A 22655-nucleotide genomic window follows, 5' to 3' on the forward strand; every position below is an offset into this window, starting at 1 on the left:
GTGTGTGCGCGCGTGCGTGCATGTGTGTGTGAGAGAGAGAGTGAGCAAGAGAAAGAGAGTTTTTTCGCTTCCTGTTAAAGGTGAGTGTGTTGTGACAGAGTAGTCCAATGCTTCCATTTCATATTGTTTATGTCTTAATTTGTATGCCCTGTCATTTGATATTAATAAAAATAAATATCTAAATAAACATTTAACTGTGCAATGGAATTTCTTACAAAACATGTATTTGAGCTGAACACACTTACAAACATTTCAACATATGTATTTTGTCGCAATATCATCAGATTTTTTTGTGGTTCTTTTTCTTAATTATTATTTATTGTTTTGTGATATCACCACAGTTGACTGATTTGATTACCATTCACACACACACACCAAAACACACGCACAATATAGAATAAATAACCTACATGGGTTTACAGCACAAATCTGTCTGTAAGTGTTTGACAACCAAGCTCATATTGAAGTCAGAAGGTATTTGTGAGAGACTGTGTAAGGTCTTTTATTTTGACACTCAAATCGATGCGAGGGGACTGCTATTTTGGCACATGTTGTTAGATGATCAAATCCGGAAGTAAACAGGAGGAACGATAAACAGAAACTTTGTAGATGGCCTGCCAGCTACGCAATGTTGTCATAGGGGATGCCAGAGCTATATCTTATAAAACAAGCGACATGACTTAAAACCGTGTTTGTGTGGATTCACACGGCGCTGTGAATACATGAAAATAAGTCAAATTAGAAGTCGCAGCCGGCGAGTAACGTGAGCTGGCTAGCGAGCATTTAGCGATAGCCGTTTAGCTATGCTAACATAATACGTCAATTATAGTAATTTTCCTTCAAACTAGCCGCTCCGACACAACCTGTTATACGGCTGTGTTTCCTTGACATCACGCTGTAGTGCTTGCAACAGCTGATATGGATGTAAACTTGACAATATCCCTCATTAGGGGACAGATGGGTGTTGTCATTGAAAAAGCAGTGACCGTCGCGGTGGAAACTGTGCTGGGCGAAATGATGAAAGTGGTGAGCATAAAGTTTGACGAATTTCGAAAAGAGATGCACGCCAAGGAGAAGGAGAACGAGAACGTTCGGCAGATGCTGGAGATATCCCGGTGCCAGATGAGGGCCATGCGGAAGTATCTGAGCGTGCACGCCACCCCGAAGGATGACCACCACGGCCAGCCCACGCCAAGGCAGCAGCCACAGCCCCCGCCGCAGCAGCAGCAGCTGAACCAGTTCGAGTCCGTGCGAGCTCCCGAGGTCTACCCAGACCAGCCCGCCTTCATCCAGCCACCTCAGCAGGCTGGATTGTCGAATGGGCCGCTAAGTCGTAGAACCGTGCACAGCCAGACGCGGACAGAGCTCAGAGCCAGCAGCTACCCCCACGTCTCCAGAGAGGACCACCCTAGCACGGCACCTCAGAGACCCAAGGACCCTACCCCAGAGCTGGTGGCAGTGGAGGACTCTCCCCTCAGTGAAGTCCGCCTCATCGGCTCTGACGGAACTACCACACTGCTGACATCAGTCAAACGTAAGTTTCCTCTTTTTTAATCTGTCTGCGTCCTTCTTTTTCCGCAGCCCGACGATATTGCATAGTTTTCTTGTGTATGTTAGGGCCCACACTTTCCTTTGATTTGCATTTGCTTGAATTGAGTAGGATGGCCTTCAGCTGTTTTGTGCTGTCAAGGCGACGCAGACAAAAGTGTTTTCAGGGTGCATATTTAGGGGAGTCAGTCAGCCTCTGGTTCGGAGGTGAATACCTGTCATGTCATTATGATCAGCTGCTTCAGAACGACGTGGATCACATGTGTGGCAGGTATGACGGGTAGGAGGTCACCTGTGTGTTGGAAGGAAGGTGGCAGGTTAGCGAACCCGAGGGGGAGGAGCTGTGCGGGAACACCTCTGTCACACAGAGGATGAAGGGCACAGCCAGAACAGCTGGTCGGACTTTCAAATTAAACATGGCTGCCCTGTTTGCTGAGTGTAGTTTTTTCATCAGCTGATGACATGACATTACATTATGACACGTTTCCAAAGTGACTTACTGTTATTTACAGGGTATTGGTTACAGTCCCTGGAGCAATGTGGGGTGAAGTGCTTTATTCAGGTGCACTTCACCCATGAAGCGAGGGGTAAGGGTGGGATATAAACCTGCATCCCTCTGATTTGAAAACCACCTCTCTGACCATTGCCCACCCCCATCGGTGTGATGGGTCTTTGTACCGTACACCAGTACAGAGTTGGAAAGCAGAGCACTTTTTAATGCATGTTATATTCTATTATATTCCAGAGGAGGCTCCTGCAGCAGTGGAAGTGGAGTGCAGCTTTGAGGTGGAGGCAACGGGGGAGAGCGGTGACATCATCACACAGGGCAGGAGGGGGGACCAGGCCAGCCCGGCAGAGAGGGCGCTCGCAGACCAACTCCAGCCCCAGCCCAGACACCTGAGCTCTGGGGAGGCAGCGGAGGAGGAGCCCTCGCCACCCCTGGTGTCCAGCACCGCACCTGTGGTGAAGGAGGAGGTAGAGTATATTTGACGCTTCATAAGCTGTTTTCAGACCAGTTGAAGACAAAGCACAATGCACTTGAAGTTTTAAACATTTATTAGGTGCAAATACCCTGACTGTTGTTTTCAATCTGCATAAAAATGTCAGATGGGTGTTTGCATATCTAACAAATGTTTAAAACTTCAAGCTGCCTTGTTCCAGCTTCTGTCCTCAACTAATCTTTGTCCCACTATGATGCACCTGCAAGAGGATAATGCTTAGAGTCCCAATTCAACTCTGTTTTTACACTACTCAGGTGTTTTTGGGAAACACAACTCTAAGTAAATAGTACTTAAGCCCAAGTGGTATGTAAGTATGAGGAACCCCTAATGTAATGTGTATCAGGCATACAGTAGGTATCAGATCACTTAACGTTTTGGCATACACTGCTATTAACATGAAACTGCATGTGTAAGGAAAAGTAGTGCATGTGTAAACTTGTAGTGAAGAGGCTCAACCTATTGTTGATGTATTGCCATTGGGGCACCTCATACTGAGGTGAGGCATTGAAGCACGAGTCCACAAGCAAAAGTCAAGGATGGGAGGTTAGATAATAAGATGGGTCCGTAATGTCCACATTGGCAGGTGCTGGATGCAGACGCGGTGCCCATCAAACAGGAGCCTCAGGAGGTGGAGGTGGTGGTGGAAGGAGAGCTGGCGGGGAGCAGTAGCAGCAGCGGAGGAGGAGGTGCAGCAGATGCAGCCAGCCAGCGATACCTGGAGGCCTCTAGGACCCTGCAGATCACAGCAGCAGCAGCCGTCCCCGTTGGCCAATCAGCAGCAGCGTACTACCCAGCCCTGGCCAGCTCCTCTACTGCCTGTGAGTATAATAGCAGGGAGTATCTAAAGTAGTTCTAAACGGACTGTGATAATAGCTTGTACCTGTATGCCCTTACTCCCACCTCATGAATGCAGCACACCGGAACCCTCACATTTATTCCGCTATGTTTAGTAGCATAATATTGGCATTGTTGCACTCAGTTATTTGTGTAATTCACCTGGTGGGTAATATCACATGAAATCAGACATATTGGACCTCTACCTTACCACTAATAAAAAGGCATTCCAAGTTGTATTAAAATCTCTGTCGGTTGGGCTCCAAAGTGTCTGGCTGCTGGACAATACCAAGGTAATTTCACATTAAATCAGAGTATGGAACAGAGGAATTGTAACTGCTCTTGCCCACATGTTCAAACTTTTGGTGCTCTGTCGCTCTTAAAACGCCATCAGTGATGTTTAGCCGTTAGTTATTACTTAGTCTATGCTACTATTTACTACCAATTTCATGGAAAATGTTACATCAGGAACCATTTTTTTACCTCCACTCTCTCCTCTCCATCCTTTCTTCTCTTCCTATCTCCATCTCTCCAATCCGCCTCTGCTCCCGCCATCTCTCCACTCTTCCCTATCTTCTCCTACCTTCTCCATCCCTTCACTCCTCCATTTTTCTCCTCCCCTCGTCATCTCTTCACTCCTCCTCCTCATGTTCCTCCCTCTCCATCCCACTACTCCTTACTCTCCATCTCTTCACTTCTCCCTCTTTATTCCTCCCATCTCTCCACTTCTCCTCCTGTCTGTTCTGTCCATCTCTAGATGCCGTCAGCCAGCCCTGCCTCCCCATGGTGACCAATGTATCCACGGCAACGGCTCCAATCCCCGCCTCCTCATCCTCGCTGGCCGAGGGGTCGCGCCGGGGTCAAGGTCAAACCCAAAGTCACCTCCAAGGCCAAGGTCAGGGCCAGGGCCAGGGGCGGCCGTGGCTGCGCGAGCTGGGCCTGTACGAGCAGTATAAGCAGGCGCGCGCCGAGCTGCGCCGACGCAGCCAGCTGCGCAGGAAGCAGCTGGAGCAGGACCTGCCGCAGGCGCTGCTGGCCGACCTGGTACGCGAGCGGCGCGAGAAGACGCGGCTGCGCGTGGCTCGCTGGAGGGCTCGACGCAAGCTGCAGGCCGCCTGCCTCATGGGCGCCGCCGCCGCACAGCAGGGCCATGCTAATGCTAATGTGGCTAGCTCCGCAGCTGTAGTAGCGGCAGCCGCAGCGGCTGCACAGGCGGGACAGAGCATGCAGAGGGTGTCTGGACTGCACATGCAGGTCCAGATGCAGGCGGCAGCAGGGGTTGCCGGGCAACAGCAGCAGCAGCATCATCAGCAGCAGCAGAGACTGGGCGGGTCGCGACAGCTTCAGCAGCAGCAGCAGGCGCGACAGCAGCAGGGGAGGGTGGGGATGCAGTACGGCAGCAGGCTGGGAGGGGGGTACGCCTTTGCAGCGGGCGCTCACCAGGGACTGGGGCCACTGGGCGGGGAGCCGGGGGGCAGTGGGGGTGGGAGTGGGGGAGCGAGCGGGGGTCTGAGTGCGCAGGCGTACGGCTCTGCGGAGCGCTTCTCTCAGCAGCAACACAGGGCAACATTCCTGCAGCACAGCACACAGGGCGCAGACACGGACCTTTTCCAGTGAGGAAGAGGGAGGAGGAAGAGCATCAGGAAGGTAAACTACGGGATTCATGATTTAGAGACCCTGACCTTTTTCATTGAGGAGCAAGAGGAGCAGAAGGAGGAGGAGGAACATTTGGACAATGACGGCCACATTCACGATTAAGCAAATCTGGGGTGTGTTTCTGGAAAGGGTAGTTGTTGGCCAGTAAGCAACTTGGGTGGTTGAAAATGAGAGCTGCTTTGTTGTTTGCAATGCAGTTTAAGACAATTGGCAACTATGGTTTCGAGAAATGCACCCCTGACCAGAGTTGTGCAGAGTACAGGAGGAGACGAAATATCGGGACAATGACATGCGTAAGCCGCGTTCGTGATTGAGCTAAGTTGTGCAGAGCACCACTCTGCCCTATAAAAGCAAAGTGTAGTTACTAACCCAATATTGAAGCCATCAAAGTTTGGTATGAGGTTGGATATTGTAGTTTATGAGAATTTGACATGGCAGTATCTGTGAAAACGGGACACGTTTGGACCATAGGCTTTGTTACAAGATAAACTCAGTTTTGACAAAATATGTCGTTTCTGCTGCTACAGCTTTGCTCTATCGCGAACACGGCTTCAATGAGATCGGGGAGGGGAAGGGCTCAGTCTGTTCGTTCTCGTCTGCTGCTGATGCAGACCATAGTTCACTACTGTGTGTGTGTGTGTGTGTGTGTGTGTGCGCGTGCCATTGGCCTCATGTGACTTGTTGTAACAGGTGTAGTGGCATCACCTACTGTCAGAATTGGATTCCGGGCTGAAAATGATGCACTATGGCTAGAGGAATTGAGTTTTGAGAAATTGAGTAACAAGGCAAACTCGCAACATTTTTTTTTCAGTGCAGGATGCATTTCTGACTGTATGTGGCTACAATCGTCTCCAGAAGTCGAATACTGTTAACTGGGCTGACTAGTCGTGTCTGCATTCAACTCCTTTCCATATTAGAAGTGTGTGTGTGTGTGTGTGTGTGTGAGAGAGAAAAATACAGCAGAGGAGGATGACTATGACGACACACTGCAGTGTTCTTTACCCAATGATGCAATGCTGTGATGCTAGTACACCTTGTGTGAGTTTGGCACCTTATCTATTCCCACAGTACTCACCCTCTCCTCCTTGGTATAATAGCCCACAGCCATTTCAGTGAAGTCAGAGTTGTGACAACCACAGTACAGGAAGTCGGTTGATGACATGATTTACGTAGATTCAAATTATTCTAGGCAGTGGCTTTCTTTTTCGCTAAAGACTAATACAGAAGCACTACATAACAAGCAAAGATGAAGTGTAAATGAATTAAGTTTACAGTTGTGCTCAAAGTAATAGCGGTGTCTTCACAAAGGTGAGTAAATGTCACAATTCCTCAAATAAATTGTTTTTTAATGAGCAGAAATATATTGGGAACATTGCACATTCTCTGCTCTCACGCTGCTATTATTTTGAGCACAACTGTACCTTAACCGTACTTTGCACACTTCCTGGAACTATAGTGGAACTATGTCAATGGTGATCTACAGTATGTATCAGAGGCTCCATGAGCTGCCATTGTTTTGTAAAAATGGAACACTGAAGTGAATGGAATTTGCCTAACTTCTACTCCCATGGCTTTAGCGTAACCTGCAGTCCAGTCACAGTTAACACCCTCTCCTCCCTGATGCTCAAACGACACTTACACGCTCTCATACTAACCTTGAAGCACTGCATTCTGAATTCTGATTTTTTTTTTATCATGTTCAGCTACCTGTTTCTCATGTTCCTCTCCCTATTTCATTCTCTCTAGTTTGTTTCATGGTCTCTGCCCTCCAGTGACCTCTCTTTTAACATTAAATAATTTAACTTATTGTGTACCAAGCCGAGATTGCAAAACTTCCCTGAGTGTTTAAGAATGAGAAATAAATTATGTATATATGATTAATTCCTTGCTTTTCGTCTTAATTTATTTATTTAGATTTGTGGTATTAAGGTAGTCTACAGATGAATGAAGGTGAACAATGAATGAATGAATGACAAACAAATCAGAGGAATACATACATGTAGCATAATATTACAAAACCATATTTACCATACAAACAAATTCTCATGATTACACAAAGAACAATTAAGTAAAACAAAACTACAAAACAATACAAGGAAATATCTATAATTTAATAACTGTATATTATGTAATAATCTATCTACTCTCAATGATAAATGCAATTATGAGTAAATTACCACCGTAGATTTGCAAACGACACAGGGGGGGAGTAGAAATGGTGTGAGTAGGCTTGAGTGTGCAGTGCCCTTCCATCAGAGTAGCAGAAGCAATGCTGGGGGGTATTCCATGAACATTTGTGAAGTGATAAAATAGTTAACATAGGAAGTGGTTAAGCTGTAGCCTGATTATCATCAACTTTCAAATCTCTTCGCGACTTGGTCTGACCAAGAGCATAACAATTAACATTTCCCAAACGGCATTTCCCAAATGGCCTCCCTTGGTTTGCTAATGATTGTTTGCTTCCCAACAAAGTGGGAAGAGTTCCCGTATTTGCGGGGACTCAGAAAGTACTTGCATTGCTCTTGACCTGACTGGTAGCAACCCTGAAGCTGTTGCGGTACTAGGAGGGCATGGCCTGGCTAGTAAAGCTGCTCATTGATAACCCACAGGTATCATTTCATGAAATAAATGAGGAGTCAAGGTTCTTCTATTAGATGATTTACCTCAAGGTTAACATAACCTGGTTTACTACTGAGCCAGCTTCTTGGAATACTCAGGACCTTGAGACCAAAGGGCATAGAGAGTAAGAGGCCTTACTCCCATCATTAATGTGTAGCAGTACCAGGGAGTAAAGAAGAATTCATTCTGTCCTCTCTGGTACTACAGCATGGATGCCAGGTTAAAGAGTTCAATTCGTTTTTTTGACGACTATCATCAACTGATTTATGTGGTAGTATTTGTGGTAAAGGTAAAATTTGGGAATGGGTACTGGGCATCATGAATTCTAGAAATAAAGGTGCACTGTGTAATATTTTTTAGCCTAGTTTAAGGCTCCTTGGTCTTGTCCAGGCCATTTATTGACCAGCCCATAATCAATTCTACAACTGACAAGCTATGAGATGCTGGCATTTTTTTATTTTATTTTTTTAAATGGGTTCTTTTAACATTTTTGGATCTCGTTTACGGCATGGGGATAAAAAGTCATATTTCAGACACCTATATAAATATGTGTTTCTGTTCACCTGAGCAAGCCTGATGACGCACTGAGGCAAAACGCGTTGTTCGCTCTAATAAACGAGCATAAAGTCAAGAAAGTGTGTGGTAGACTTCTTTCTTTTGAAGTATTGAACATTCCAGCATTTACCAGCACCTAGGAGCTGTGCATGGAACTTTGAACTGTTGAATATCTGTTTATGTAGCTTTTGTAGAAAAAAGAAAAGCCCAAATGGATGTGTTTACAAAAATATCCATATAACTTGTAAATCGGATCGCAGTGGATTTCGTGTCAGCGTAGTACAGTAGTTTAACAATCAGGAACAGCATCGTTCACTCGCCCACATCACACAGTGTTTGTCTTGTTTCTGCTGGCCCACACCAGCGGCAACTTTCACACAACACATACTGTATCTATTCATCTGTGTGTGTGTGTGTGTGTGTGCGTGCGCGCGCGTGTGTGTGCGTGTGTCTGTGTTGTTTTCACCGTTCTCTACAGCTTGTGGCTTATAAATGTGCTTGTAAGACATGATTATATCATTGTTTTCCCACTAGACTAGAGTGTGGTGTCGACACTGTAGCAGAGATGAAGCCTGTGAACCTTGATAATGCTCCCGGGGGGACTTCTGAGAAATTGGCTCAATTCATTTCTAGATCCAAGCTGCATTACTATATATGGAATTTTTTTTAACTGACTGCTAAAAAAACAAAATAAAACATAAAACGCACAAAAGCAAATACAAATTTGCCTGCTGATTATGTTAAAGAATTGCATGTATGAACCTAACAATGAACCACTTAGCACAAAATATTTTGTACAGCTTATGTAGTAGTGGAAGACAAGTATACAATGGGGCACCTAAGTCACGCCCTCTACTGCTTGGTTCATGGGGCAGACAGTTGCAAAAAATTGAATGGAAGTGAATGAGGCGAGTCGTGGTGGACTTGTGGTGCATAAGTGGAGGTCCGAGGTTTGGATTGTTGTCGAGAAGCCACTCATTTCAAGCCCAGTAATTATTTTTTGACTCCCTCTGCCCCATGAACCAGGAAGTAGAGGGCGTGACTTAGGTGCCCCATAGCATTCATCCTGATATATCCTGATATCAGGATTTTTTTGCAACCATTTACAAAAATGTTTACCATTGACCATTGAGGATGCATGGCAAAATGGTAGTTATTGTATAGAGCAGTGGTCTCCAAATGGCAGCCCGCAGGCCAGATCCGGCCCGGGCACGGCAAACATTTGGCTCACCATGATGTTGAAACAAAAGAAAACATATACGTATGTGTGCTATCTGTGTCCATGCGGTCAGGCGAATTGTTTGGCCCTCAGCCTGATTTGCGCTACATAATTTGTCCCTTGAGGAAATGTAATTGGAGAGGACTGGTATACAGTATATTCAGCGTTTTTAACAATTACTGTATCTTTTTCATTATATTTACACACTTTTCCTTTAATTTACAGTATGTTTTTCTGCCATTCCAACTGTGAGCTGCTGTCCTACTACTGTATGCTGGTGTTTTGGTGATTAAGAATAAAAACAGTCCAATCAGGTGTTATGCCCCCCCCCCCTTCCACCCTTGTCCAATCAGGTGTTATGGCCCCCCAACTTTGTCCAATCAGCTGCTTTGACCCTTGCTCATCGATCAATCAGCCGTTGACGATCCTCTGCGTGATGGCTCCAGGAAGTGTGTAGAAGAGCAGCGCGAGGAAGAGTGCGGTGAAGAGGAGCAGCAGAGCGATGATGATGTACTTCTTATAGTTCTTCCAGATCAGGTGGAAGAAACACTTAAACGGGTTCATGAACCATGAGAAGGAGGTATCAGGTCGACTAGAGCAGAGAGAGAGTGAGTGGGTGAGTGAGTGAGACAGAGAGAGAGAGAGAGAGAGAGAGAGAGAGAGAGAGAGAGAGAGCAGGGACACAAAGCAGGAAGATGGATGGAAGAGTATCAGTATAACACAACAACATTTCAAATAGAGATGGACAAACCAGCTCAATAGAGTAAAAGTTCTTGCAGATACATCATCTACCTGTGCTGTTAAGTCACTTCACTAAGTAACTTATTTAGCTGGCTGAAGAGTGGTACTAATCCAGTGTTTCTCAACTTTTAATCAGATCGACTAAATTGTCTGGAACGAATCCGTGCTGGGACTTTAACTTTACTTATCCAGCTAGGACGTTCTCCTCTGACTTCAAATGAGAATTCTTATGATATTTTTTGTGCTTTCACTCCTTTACTGTTTAGACGAGACAAAGAGAGATACAGGAAACGAGTGGGGCGAGAGAGATGGGCAAGGATCAGGAAACGACCTTGGGCTGGAATCGAACCTGGGTCCCTGGCATAAAAGTACAGCACAGGGGCGCCCGCCTCAAATGGGGATTATTGTCAATATCGTAATTGAACAGATTAGCCAGTGGCTGGTTGCCTAGGGGCCCCAAGGCAACAGATCATTTTAGGCCCACGCAGAACAGAAGTTCTGCAACAAAACTACATAGACAGCTTTGGCCTTCTGCCCCAAGAATAAAGGATCTTTGTCAACTAGTGGAGTGGTGAATTAACAAGATTTTAACAAAATACCGTATTGGTCCGAATATAAGACGTGGTTTTTGTTATAAAAGTAGTACTCTAAAAAGGGGGGTCGTCTTATTTCCACGCGCTTAACTAAATAGCGTCTTTTAATTTTGTAATTATTTTTTAACCTGAATGCGGCCATTATGCTTCACAACAATGCCACAACACTCAATAATGGATAGGTTAAGAGATTGATTTGTCCATATCAAATTTGCAGATGCTTGTTTCGTGATGACTGTTGCACCGCACGTCTATCAACTGTCAATGTCAACGCGATGCAGCCGACAGTGCAAGGGGGAAAACACAACAGTCAATCCCGGCTCGTTGCTCTGCTTTTATTTGTGTTCGGTTTTACAGTCTCTAATACAGAGGAATCAAGAAAAGTCTTCAGGGGGAAAAGTCTTTTCATGCCCCCTGTAAACCGGAATAATTCCATAGAGACTTACTGCAGATTAGTAGAACAAGAAGTTGATGCATTTCTAAATGAAAATCAGAGATCTGCATACAACAATTTGTCGAAAGAAGAGAAGAAGGCCTTAGAAGACTTGAAGAGTGACGACTCTATTGTAATAAAACCCGCCGACAAGGGAGGAGCAACAGTTGTGATGAATAAAATTGATTATGTTGAAGAATGTGTAAGACAATTGTCTGATAGGAACTTTTATGAGGTACTGCCTGACAATCCCACACAGGCATTTAAATGTATGATTTTAGATACTTTGAATGATTTACTACATCAAGGGGAGATCTCAAGAGATGAATTTAATTTTTAAAAAATTGAACACCCTATTGTTCCTACATTTTATATCCTACCAAAAATCCATAAAAGGTTGGAATGTCCACCTGGTAGGCCTATTGTGGCCAATATAGGATCTGTGACCTCAAATCTGTCACCTTTGTTGACCATTTTTATTAGGCCATTAGCTGAGGGATTACCCTCGTTTTACAAAAGACACGGGCCATGTTATCAACATTGTGGAATCAGTAACTCTTGGGGAAGAAGAAGTTTTTCTGGCCTCTTTTGATATAAATGCCATGTATACTGTTATACCCCATGATGGCGGGTTAATTGCATTAGACCATTACTTAAATGACCCTTCAATGTACCCCTCAAAAGAGTCCATTCTTACTCTTACCAAACTGATTTTGGAATATAATTATTGGATATTTCAGGATACATTTTACAAACAAAAACGGGGAGTCCCTATGGGAAGTGCATTCTCGCCTTCATTTGCAAACTTATATATGGGTTTGTGTTGAAGAACATTATATTTATTCAAACCACAGTTTTAGAAATAACCTAATATTATGGAAACGCTATTTGGATGATGTGCTATGTATATTTAAGGGTTCGCTAGTGAGTTACAAATGTTTTTCACATATCTGAATACATGTTGTGAATATTTATCCTTCACAATGGAATATGATAAAAACAAAATTAGTTTCTTGGACTTATGGATCATTCGCAATGGGGCTCACCTATATACTGATCTATACCGTAAACCTACGGCACGTAATACCCTACTTCGGGCTGACTCTGAGCATCTAAAGGAAAGTCTCCCATTTAGTCAATTATGTAGAGTGAAGCGTATTTGTAAAACACCTGAAGATTTTAGGAGAAACAGCGACGAAATGATCACCAACTTTTCAAGAAGGGGTTACCATAAAAAGGTTTTGAACAATGCCATAGAAAAAGTAGAAACCACCCCAAGGTCCAATTTACTTTCAACAAAAAATAAAGTTAAATCAAATAAAAGGATAATATTCTCAACTGAATACCACAGGCAATCAGTGACTTTACGCAGCATCATAAATAAACACTGGCATATTTTAAAATCAGATACCCAACTCAAAAGCACATTCCAAGAACATCCTCTCATAGTGTACAAACGAGGTAAAAACTTGAGAGATCAGTTGGTGCATTCCTACCTTCCTCCTAAACACTTATAGTTTCCCAACCGTTGTTAAACTCCTAATCCCAGATGGGAATAGACGATGTGGATCTTGTACCCAATGTAATTACACCTATAAATGCAGCAAATTTAAACATCCACACACAGGAAAAGATATCCAAATTAAAGGGAAAATTTCATGCAACACCACATCTGTAATTTATTTACTTACTTGCCCTTGTGGTAAATCATATGTGGGCAAAACATCTAGAGCTCTAAAAACCAGGATTGCAGAGCACAGAAGTACCATTAGATGTAAGAATTTAAATTATCCTGTGTAGCAGCTCATTTTGTGGAGTTTAATCACCCCATTTTCTTCATTAAAAATACATTGGAATCGAGAGGGTGACTTGCCCCTAGGGGGGGGGACCTAGACCTGTTATTATCAAGAAGGGAACATTTTTGGATTCACCATCTTAAAACTCTAGCACCTCACGGTTTGAATGTGGACTTTGATTTAAAGTGTTTTCTGTGATTTAAACTGTGGATCTATTATGATTAACTGATAATATTATTAATGATGATCCATTTGGACTGATGTGTAATATTGTCTTTTGATCTTTTTCTTTTTTCTTTCTCTTTGCTTTCTACAGTTTTTTTGTAAACAAAATAACAGAATGTAGTACTAAGGATGTGGACCATGAGTGAAACCACTTATGTTGATTGTTGATTGTGATTGTGATGTCCAATCCTTCATTGTAAGCAATTGAACACTAATTGACACCTGTCTGTAACCTAATTATGTGTCAGGTGGGAGCAATTGAGCTTCCCCTTTAAAAAGGCAAGGTACTACCTGTTATTTCACACGTGACCTGAAGAAGGCCGGCAGGCCGAAACGTTGTCACATTAAAAAACTGTTTATTTAACTTGTGAGTGTGCGGCACCTCTCTCCTTCTACGATTTTACAGTCTCATCAGAAAAGCTTTGATTGTTCTCTCTGGTCACCAGACAACACCACTTGAAACTTAAGAAAGATTGACGATTTGACGAACGACCTGTAGCCTAAGTTTTGGATGTTGTCATCAGCCAATCAATGGTCATGTGTGCGCGAGAGAGCGGCGCCTTTAGACAATCGGTGCCTATTTAACGCCATCTCTAACCATTATTCTGTGTTGTTGCATTGTTGAAAGATATCAAGAGATTGTCTTATTCATATAAAAATCACTAAAAGTTTTACCCTTGGCACAAAATGAATGCCAATCGAACTTCTAATGTCAACGTGGTGCTGAATCAGCGTATGGGTTTCAAATGCAATGCGTCAATCTCCTTTTGGTCATGTTCGGTTTCTACAGTCCAACGGAAAGCTTTGGATGCATAAAATGAATGGCGATTTGGCGAGACGGCTGCTAGTTGGGCTAGATATTGCTCTCAACTAAGCATTTTGCAAAATCTGTGCATTGCACAATAGGTAGTCTATCTCTACTGGACTGGTTGCCTGGCTGGCGCAGACTACTATGCTTGAGTGTAGGCTATGTTGCGTCACACTTAGAACAGGCGCGTCCAGGCGGCTGTGTGCCTGCTGGCGCTTGCCAGGTAAAGTGAGCAAAGAAAGGAAAAGAGTATGAGTAGCCATCTGTGGTCTTTCATCATGAAAATTTCATGAAAATTATATTGTGAAATGTGTTCTATGTAAAAAGCCTCAGATTTTCTAGCAAATTAAAAACTGCATTTTGAAAGAAGTTTCCAATGTGAAACAAAATTTAGTCTTCAAAAAACTTTTTTCCCCAAAACATGAGCCTGAAAATGGGGGGTCGTCTTATATTCGGGCCAATACGGCCAATACTGGCAGTTGGGGGGGCCCTAAAATGCAGCTGTATCTAGCCTGTGCGTTAGTCCGGCCCTGCCAGTTGCCTACTTGGGTTTCTCCAGGGGCTCCGGTTCTTTCCGGGCGCGTCCCACCGGGTTCTTCTCCGCCTCCTCGGCTGTCACCAGGTGGAACTCCGCCTCCACTTTACCCTTCAGGGAGCAAAGGTCACAGAGGTCACCACGCAACTCTGTTGCCATGGGAACATATTATAGAACTGTGACTTCCCCAAACATTTAGAAGTGCTGGACAAATAGAAGGATAAGGGCAAACATGAAAATGCACAGACTTGAGAGAAATGATGAGACAGGGAGAGAGGCTATGCTGTAGCCAGGGTGTGAGTTCAGACTTAGTGAGGGGCCAACAGCTCCAGAGAGAGAGAGAGAGAGAGAGAGAGAGAGAGAGAGAGAGAGAGAGAGAGAGAGAGAGAGAGAGAGATAAAGAAAGAAAGAAAGAAAGAAAGAAAGAAAGAAAGAAAGAAAGAAAGAAAGAAAGAAAGAAAGAAAGAAAGAAAGAAAGAAAGAAAGAAGTGACAGAGAGAGGATGCTGTATGCCGTCTCCTTACGGTGAGTTCCCCTAACTTGGTGAAGGGCCACCATCCCCGAGAGCGTTTCTGCTGGAAGATGGAGATGACGTCGGTGCTGTCAGTCAGCATGTCCAGCTTACAGGCCTTGGCCGACTTCGCACCACGAGGAAACCCATGAAGATCCAGTTCTAAGGAGCCTAATGAACGCACAAACGCACGCACGCACACACGCACGCAAACATACATACACACACACATACGGTACACAGATACACAAAGGTGTTTAGTCATTGTGCTCTGCTCTAAAGTTTCTCCACACTACACTAAGTTAGTTCGGTTGTAGGGGTACAAAAGTAAAAAAGGCAGACGGCAGACTATTGTAACGTGTAACTTATTGTAACTTAATTCTCTCTGGTGCTCCTCTTCTCAGGAAAGACGACAGGAAGCGAGTGGGAGAAAGAAATGGGGAAGGACACGGTCCACATATGGTACAGTGAGTCGCGCTGCACCACTCAATCTGTGTTCAAATCTCCAGCATTTATTGAACTACCAAACCACACCCACCACCACAAAGAATCACATAGAACATCAACACAAGCATAAACATCAACATCAACTTCAGTAACTCGCTACATGATATACTATATCTGTACGTGTATGTCCAGCTACAGATACATGTCCTAAACAAGTGATTACAGAAAGACAACACAAAAACTAGAGGTCAGAAGTTCAACCGGACTAAAATATCCCTCTATTTTCTTTCTTTCTTTCTGTCTCTTTCTTTCTTTCTTTCTTTCTTTCTTTCTTTCTTTCTTTCTTTCTTTCTTTCTTTCTTTCTTTCTTTCTCTCCAAACAGCTGACTATGAAATGTCTGACTCAAGTCATGCCGTTTCTTTTATCTTTTCCAGGTCACTCAGGAAGTCAGCCTCTTGGCCTATTTCAGATGCGTTAGATCCCCTTTCTGTCTGTCTCTCTGTCTGCCCCACTTCCATAGTACACCAATACGTCAGTAAGATTGAACTCTGTTTGACTGTGTGATATATCCGTTGCTGGTTTCTTCCCCTTTCAGGAAGAGTGAAAGCCACACAACCTTTGCCACACCACACTCAGGTTTTCTTAAATAGGAGTACACACTTTAAGCACAAACCTTTGATACATTGGAGAATGGAACCTTTGGAGAGCTCTTTTACTGTCTTTTTCAACATTAGGTTTGTCCTTTGTGCGTTCCCCACCCATTTGTGCATTCAGCTGAAAGTAATGTAGATGCATGCATTTTCTACTCATCATCCGTCTTCTCATATTTCATTTCCTATATCATATCATATTGTGTGCATGTGTATGATATATGAAATAAAATATGACAAGATGGAGAAAAGTGAAATATAAAAAAGATGGAAATTTTATTGTAACTCATAGGCCTGTGCAATAGAAAAAAGATGGAAATTTTATTGTAACTCATACCCAGGAAGTAATCTGCGGAGAGGCGGTCAAAGTACAAAGAGGTAGCTTCAAGTAGCTTGGTCTCAGTCTTATCATATTTCATATGGGTATTTCACATGTCCTATATTGTTTATATGCAGTATATACACATATATTACATACCTTGTGTTTATGTATGGTAATTACAATACGAAAGACGCTGAAGAAGGCTTAGGCCGAAACGTCTGTCTGTCTGCCATGCTAACCCAGTAAGATTAAAACTACAAGAATTTCATCCGGAAGTGCGGCTTTTTTTTTACTGAACAATTACAAGACGTACCCAGGAAGTCATCGGCAGAAAGTCGGTCGAAGTCCCAGACCTGCATGACGAGCACAGTGGGCAGCTTGGTCTCCGTCTTGTCGAGGGCCAGGATGCTCTCGCGCTTGCGGACCACCAGCAGCTTCTCCGCCGGCATGTAGCTGAAGGGGAAGACGAAGCGCCAGTTGAAGTTGCCCTCGCCCGTCAGGGAGCTGTAGTGCACATCCGTCTCCTGGTTGTCATCCTCCAGACCTTTTAGCCAACTGAGGAGGAGGAGGAGGAGGAGGAGGAGGAGGAGGAGGAGGAGGAGAAGGAGAGGAGAGGAGAGGAGAGGAGGAGAAAGGAGCATTAGAGCACTGTCGTGGACATCCGTCTCTCCTGGTTCCATACCCTTAAGCCAGCTGAGAAGGAGGAAGAGGAGGAGGAGGAGGAGAGGTGGAGAAAGGAGCATTAGAGCTGTAGTGCACATCCGTCTCCTGGTTGTCATCCTCCAGACCTTTTAGCCAACTGAGGAGGAGAGTGGAGGAGGAGGAGGAGGAGGAGGAGGAGGAGGAGAGAAGAGAGGAGTGGGGAGTGTTAGAGAGCTCCATAATGGCTTAGCCAACTGAGGAAAAGAGGAGTAGAACAGGAGAGGAGGAAGAGGAGAGGAGAGGAGAGGAGAGGAGAGGAGAGGAGAGGAGAGGAGAGGAGAAGAGGAGAGGAGAGGAGAGGAGATGTGATAAGGAGAATAGGAGCATGACGTAGATGTAATTTCCGCCCCACATCTTCCCATCCTCCTACCCCTTGACGTATATGTCGCTGGACATCTGTCCCGTCAGGATGTTGCTGTCCTCTAGGATCACGTCCTCCGTGTTCCAGATGATGATCCTCAACTCATACCTGCAGCACAGGTGACATGAGAACACAGAGACACATGAACCAGGGGTGCATTTCTCGAAACCATAGTTGCTAAACATGTTAGCTACTTTATTGTTTGCAACACAATTTCCCATTGGCAAGTTGCTAACTGGCTAACAACTATGCTTTCGAACATGAAAACATTAGCACAGCAGGTAACACATCAACAACAGTACAGTAGCAAAGCACAGTAACATACTGTAGGTAAATATTACCACATCGTAATATATATATTAATGCAGGTATCACATTAACACACTATAGGAGGAAAACTGTAATTCAGCACTGAACACAGGTGCAATACTGAGTGTGTGTGTGTGTGTGTGTGTGTGTGTGTGTGTGTGTGTGTGTGTGTGTGTGTGTGTGTGTGTGTGTGTGTGTGTGTGTGTGTGTGTCTGACCCTTTGGGCTTGCGGGGGGAGATGTCTACGGGAGGTCCAGGGAGAGGCATGTCCATGGGGAACATATCCACCCACATCTGCAGCTGACCCTGTGGAAACACGCACGCACGCATGCAGGCAGGCAGGCAGGCAGGCACGTACGCAGGCAGGCAGGCAGGCAGGCAGGCACGCACACACACACACACACACCGTTTTAATAGAATCAAAGCACTTGGATGTTCAGTTTTCCCTCCTGAAGTTGCCATGCACACAAAAGGCATGCTCACAAAACACATGGTTGAAGGTTTGAAGGCTAGTCTGGAAAAGGAAAACACACACTCACACACACACGCACGCACGCACGCACACACTCACACGCGCACACACACACACACACACCTGTTCGATGCCGGGTCGGTCCTTGTGGTATAGGGTGCGTGTCTCCACGTGTTCGGGCACCAGCCTGCAGCTGTCTCCTGCCACCTCTGGCCACCTGTGGAGCACCTTGAGGGCCAGGTGTTCATAGGACTCAAACATGCGATCTAATGGAGAGAGGAGACATACGACTCAAACATGCGGTCTAGTGGAGAGAGGAGAGGAAAGGAAAGGAGAGGAGAGGAGAGGAGAGGTGAGGAGAGGAGAGGAAAGGAGGAGAGGTGAGGAGAGGTGAGGAGAGGTGAGGAGAGGAAAAGAGGAGAGGTGAGGTGAGGAGAGGTGAGGAGAGGTGAGGAGAGGGGGGAAGAGGAGAAGAGAGGAAAGGAGGAGAGGAGGAGAGGGTAGGAAAGGAGAGGAGAGGAGAGGAGAGGAGAGAGCTGGAGAGGAGAGGAGACGAGAGGTGAGGAGAGGGGCGGAGGAGAGGAGAGGAGAGGAGAGGAGTGGAGAGGAGAGTCAGGTGCTTCTATGATTCAAATATGTGATCTACAGATGAGGAGAGAGGACAGGAGAGTAATCCAGGTGTTCATGCGGCATGCCATCTATACACAGGTAAGGACAGGTGAGACATGACCCAGGGTAATGAGTCATAGCCCACCCTTGTTGTGTTTACATAATGTCATGTCATGCCATGTCATGTAATGTAATGTCTTAATATGTTTCTCAGGTGTTACCCCCGTCCATCAAGGTGGTTTTCCCGGTGAAGGTTCTGTCCCACCCAGTTATGCGTCAAAATTAACAGTAAGTCACTTTGGATAAAAGCGTCTGTATGCAGTGTAATGTATAATGTAATGTGATGTGAATAATGTGTTAACTTCTTCCATAAAGGTGGTCTTCCAATTGAAGGCTATGCCCCCCACAATTATGTGTCCAAGCCTACCTCTGCCGTGTTCGCATAATGTTATATCATATCCAATGTACTCTAATGTGTTATGTAAGGTAATGTAAATAATGCTTTACCCTCGAATGAAGAAAGACTGGGCTACTTCTCAGTGACTAGACCCAGGGATGACCGGAGCACACAACATACTATTCAAGGTTTTTTATTTTTTGGTGCACAAAGTGACTGACTCTGAAGAAGATGCAGGTACGTCGAAACGTCAAACATTTTTTTGACTCTGAAGAAGACGCAGGTGCGTCGAAACGTCACCATGGGCTGAAGCGCAAGACATCCTTCCTTTACAAATGCTTTACCCTCCTCCATAAAGATGGTCCTGCAGGTGAGGGCTCTGCTCCCCAAGGTGATGGTTCATACCTTACCCTCATCATGTTTACATCATATAAAGTGTAATATAATGTAAATAATGCTTTACCTTCGTCCATAAAGGTGGTCTTCCCAGTGAAGGCCCTGCCCCCGACGGTGATGCGTCCGGGCTGGAAGGTCGGCCCTGGCACCCTCTGCTCCTTACACAGTTTACACAGCAGATCTGTGGGCTGAACACAGTCCCTCCACGCATTGTAGCCCTCGCTGGAAACCAAAACAACAACAACAGGTGCTGTGAACAACAACAGGTGCTGTAAACAACCACAGGTGCTGTAAACAACCACAGGTGCTGTAAACAACCACAGCAGTCCATGTAAACAACATCGTACACAGCAGCTCGGTGGGCTGCACACAGTTCTCCACGCATTGTAGCCCTGGCTGTAATAAACAACAACAACAGACGGTGCTAACTACTACAACAACCACAGTAGTTCTCCTGTAAATAACAACGGTAGCCACTGCTCCTTACACAGCTTACACAGCTACTGTAAGTAGGCTGCACACAGTCCCTCCACAAGCTAGCCCTCACTGCAAACAACAACAGGTGCTGTAAACAACCACAGTAGTGGGTGACTGTAAACATAGCTGATGTAACGTAATTTGGGTCCATAATTTGGGTCCATACGAGAAGTGAGTAGGCCCTATTTGGTGGGCATATACAGTATTATATATAATATAATATAATACAATATCATATAATATAATATAATATAATATAATATAATATAATATAATATATCACGGAATGCTCAGTGTGCAGGTGTTAGTATAATACAATATAGTACGCATACTGACGGTGAGTATGCGGTGGGCAGGCCACAGGTGGCTACAATATAATATAATATAATATAATATAATATAATATAATATAATATAATATACATGTACTATGCATGCTCCCACTGAGTTCTCGGTGCTTATATACAGTATTAGTATAATATACTCAAGGAGATTACTCAGTGGGTATATAATATAATATAATATAATAATACTGACGGTGAGTACTCGATGGGCAGACCGCAGGTGGCTCGGTGGCGGCTGTAGAAGCGATTCTCCAGATCGATGTATGTCTCCCCGATGAGGTCATCACCCCCGATCAGGTCGTAATCGTAGATCAGAACCTTCAGAAGAGACTCCTTAGGGAACGACGCCTGGAACTCAAACGACCTGATTGGAATCAAAATGTTACAGGTTCAAATTCCATACCATTAGAAGGAACGTACCACCACCCAAGCAAGCAGGGACTGAAGACATAAATTAGCCTGAGCCAAATCAATGTAAATTAGCCTGAGCTAGCAACATTTACGTTTTAATTATGATCCCTAATAAACTACACTGAAAATGAACTGAAGCCAACCTAAAAACAAACCTTGAGCTTAAATAATTGTAAAAGCTCCTAATCAAGTGCACAACATATAGGTCGATCTTCATTAGAGTCCAGAGTCAGGTACACAGAATCATGGATGAAGATGGTCTAACCATCGAAATGTTATTCTTTTTTCACACATACGTATGTGCACACACACAAACACAAACACACACATACCTGCCGAAGACAGGGTTGAGCTGCTTGGGGATGTAGTTGTCGCGGTCCTTGATCTCGGTCTTGCCCAGCTTCAGCACGATGTAGGGGTCCGACTTCCCATCAGGGTCCGCGGGGTGCAGATTAGTGGCCTGACACATAGCACACAGGTGTTAATACTAGAGATGCACCGGATCCTGATTTTTAGGATCCTGCCGGATACCGGATCCACTGCTTAAGATCCTGCCGGATCCGGAACCGGACACCGGATCCTACGAAAGGGTTGAAACACATAGCCAACTCGCACACGTGGGCCCTTTTTATTACGTTGGCACAAACCATTTTTAAGACTCATTGGCTTACTGCCACACTGCCTTCAACGGCCGCTTCCAAAGGGCTTTCACTCCATGCAGCGATTGGGGTTGTGAAAGACTGCCTGAAAAGCCTAGGCTAAGTAAAAAGTAGAGATGCCCCAGATCCTGATTTTTAGGTAACTGCCGGATACCGGATCCACTGCTTAAGATCCTTCCGGATCCCGATAGTCTGAAAAACCCTATTATCCTGTCGGATCCGGAATCGGATCTTGGATCCTGTACATCTCTAATTAATACAGACCTGGTACAGGTTATTGGCCTGACACATAGCACACAGGTGATAATACAGACCTCGTGCAGGTAAGTGGACTGACACATAGCACACAGGTGTTAACCCATTGTAGCCTAGGGGACCTGCACAAAAGCTGAATGCAGCGTGCAGTATGTCACTCCAGGCACGAAAGGTCAAACAACGTATACGCAGCATCAGTCTAAAATGGGTTAATACAGACCAGGCGCCAGAATAAACAGACATAGAGAAAAAGGCCACCTGAAACAGGACTGTAGGGAAATAAGTAACCAAGCCTTCATTTGACAGGACAGTGAAGAGACGACAGGCAATGTGTTGAAGAGAGAGATGGGGTTGGATTGGGAAATGACCCAAGCAAAGTTGGTCCTCCCCATGGGCAATTTGCGGCAACAACCACCTCAAAGTAGATTTTGACAAGGCAGACAACCCCAGATGGCCTGATGGTCAGACCATGATAATTCATGAAAATATTTTTAGTAGTTGATCTCCAGAATTCATGCTGCCCATTCACAAATACCTTTGTGAAGCACCACCAAAGTATTCATTATGACTGGCAAAATTGCACTTTTCATACTTTTCATCATGTATGAAAAGGTGAATGTTCTCCATGTCCGCCATTTTGAATTTCCAGAAATAGCCATTTTTAGCTGCAAAACTTACTGCAATTTGGTCATACTAGTCAATATTAGTTTATTGATTACTACATTTTCATGAAAAGATGAAATTTGGCAGCACATTTACAATGGGCAGT

General features: G+C 44.6%; 2 protein-coding genes across 3 annotated transcripts in view; one reads left to right on the plus strand and one right to left on the minus strand.

Moving 5' to 3' along the window:
• Positions 1 to 503: 503 nt before the first annotated feature.
• si:ch211-67e16.4 (uncharacterized) lies at positions 504 to 5000 on the plus strand. The gene is made up of 4 exons (XM_063212889.1): positions 504 to 1534; positions 2294 to 2523; positions 3133 to 3367; positions 4141 to 5000. The coding sequence occupies exons 1-4, from the start codon at positions 919 to 921 to the stop codon at positions 4998 to 5000; spliced, it is 1941 nt and encodes a 646-aa protein (XP_063068959.1). The 5' UTR covers positions 504 to 918.
• A 1916-nt stretch (positions 5001 to 6916) lies between these two features.
• Positions 6917 to 22655, minus strand: part of fer1l6 (fer-1 like family member 6) — a 46963-nt gene continuing 31224 nt past the window's right edge. For both annotated transcript variants that reach the window (XM_063213788.1, XM_063213787.1), the window contains 10 exons: positions 21305 to 21432; positions 20755 to 20925; positions 19808 to 19962; positions 18462 to 18604; positions 18084 to 18172; positions 17567 to 17665; positions 16808 to 17049; positions 15088 to 15245; positions 14574 to 14674; positions 6917 to 10024 (listed from right to left, as the gene is read on the minus strand). In XM_063213788.1, the coding sequence (XP_063069858.1) occupies positions 9844 to 10024; positions 14574 to 14674; positions 15088 to 15245; positions 16808 to 17049; positions 17567 to 17665; positions 18084 to 18172; positions 18462 to 18604; positions 19808 to 19962; positions 20755 to 20925; positions 21305 to 21432 (1467 nt within the window). In that variant the 3' untranslated portion in view covers positions 6917 to 9843. The remainder of the gene's footprint in view (positions 10025 to 14573; positions 14675 to 15087; positions 15246 to 16807; positions 17050 to 17566; positions 17666 to 18083; positions 18173 to 18461; positions 18605 to 19807; positions 19963 to 20754; positions 20926 to 21304; positions 21433 to 22655) is intronic.

The sequence above is a fragment of the Engraulis encrasicolus genome, chromosome 13 (assembly GCF_034702125.1).
Source record: "Engraulis encrasicolus isolate BLACKSEA-1 chromosome 13, IST_EnEncr_1.0, whole genome shotgun sequence".
Classification (NCBI taxonomy): Eukaryota; Metazoa; Chordata; class Actinopteri; order Clupeiformes; family Engraulidae; genus Engraulis; species Engraulis encrasicolus.

Coding starts and splice junctions, on each gene's coding strand:
- si:ch211-67e16.4 (XM_063212889.1), top strand. CDS start 919: ATGGATGTAAACTTGACAATATCCCTCATTAGGGGACAGATGGGTGTT. Junction 2,524..3,132: donor CACCTGTGGTGAAGGAGGAG/GTAGAGTATATT, acceptor CCACATTGGCAG/GTGCTGGATGCAGACGCGGT. Junction 3,368..4,140: donor GGCCAGCTCCTCTACTGCCT/GTGAGTATAATA, acceptor GTCCATCTCTAG/ATGCCGTCAGCCAGCCCTGC.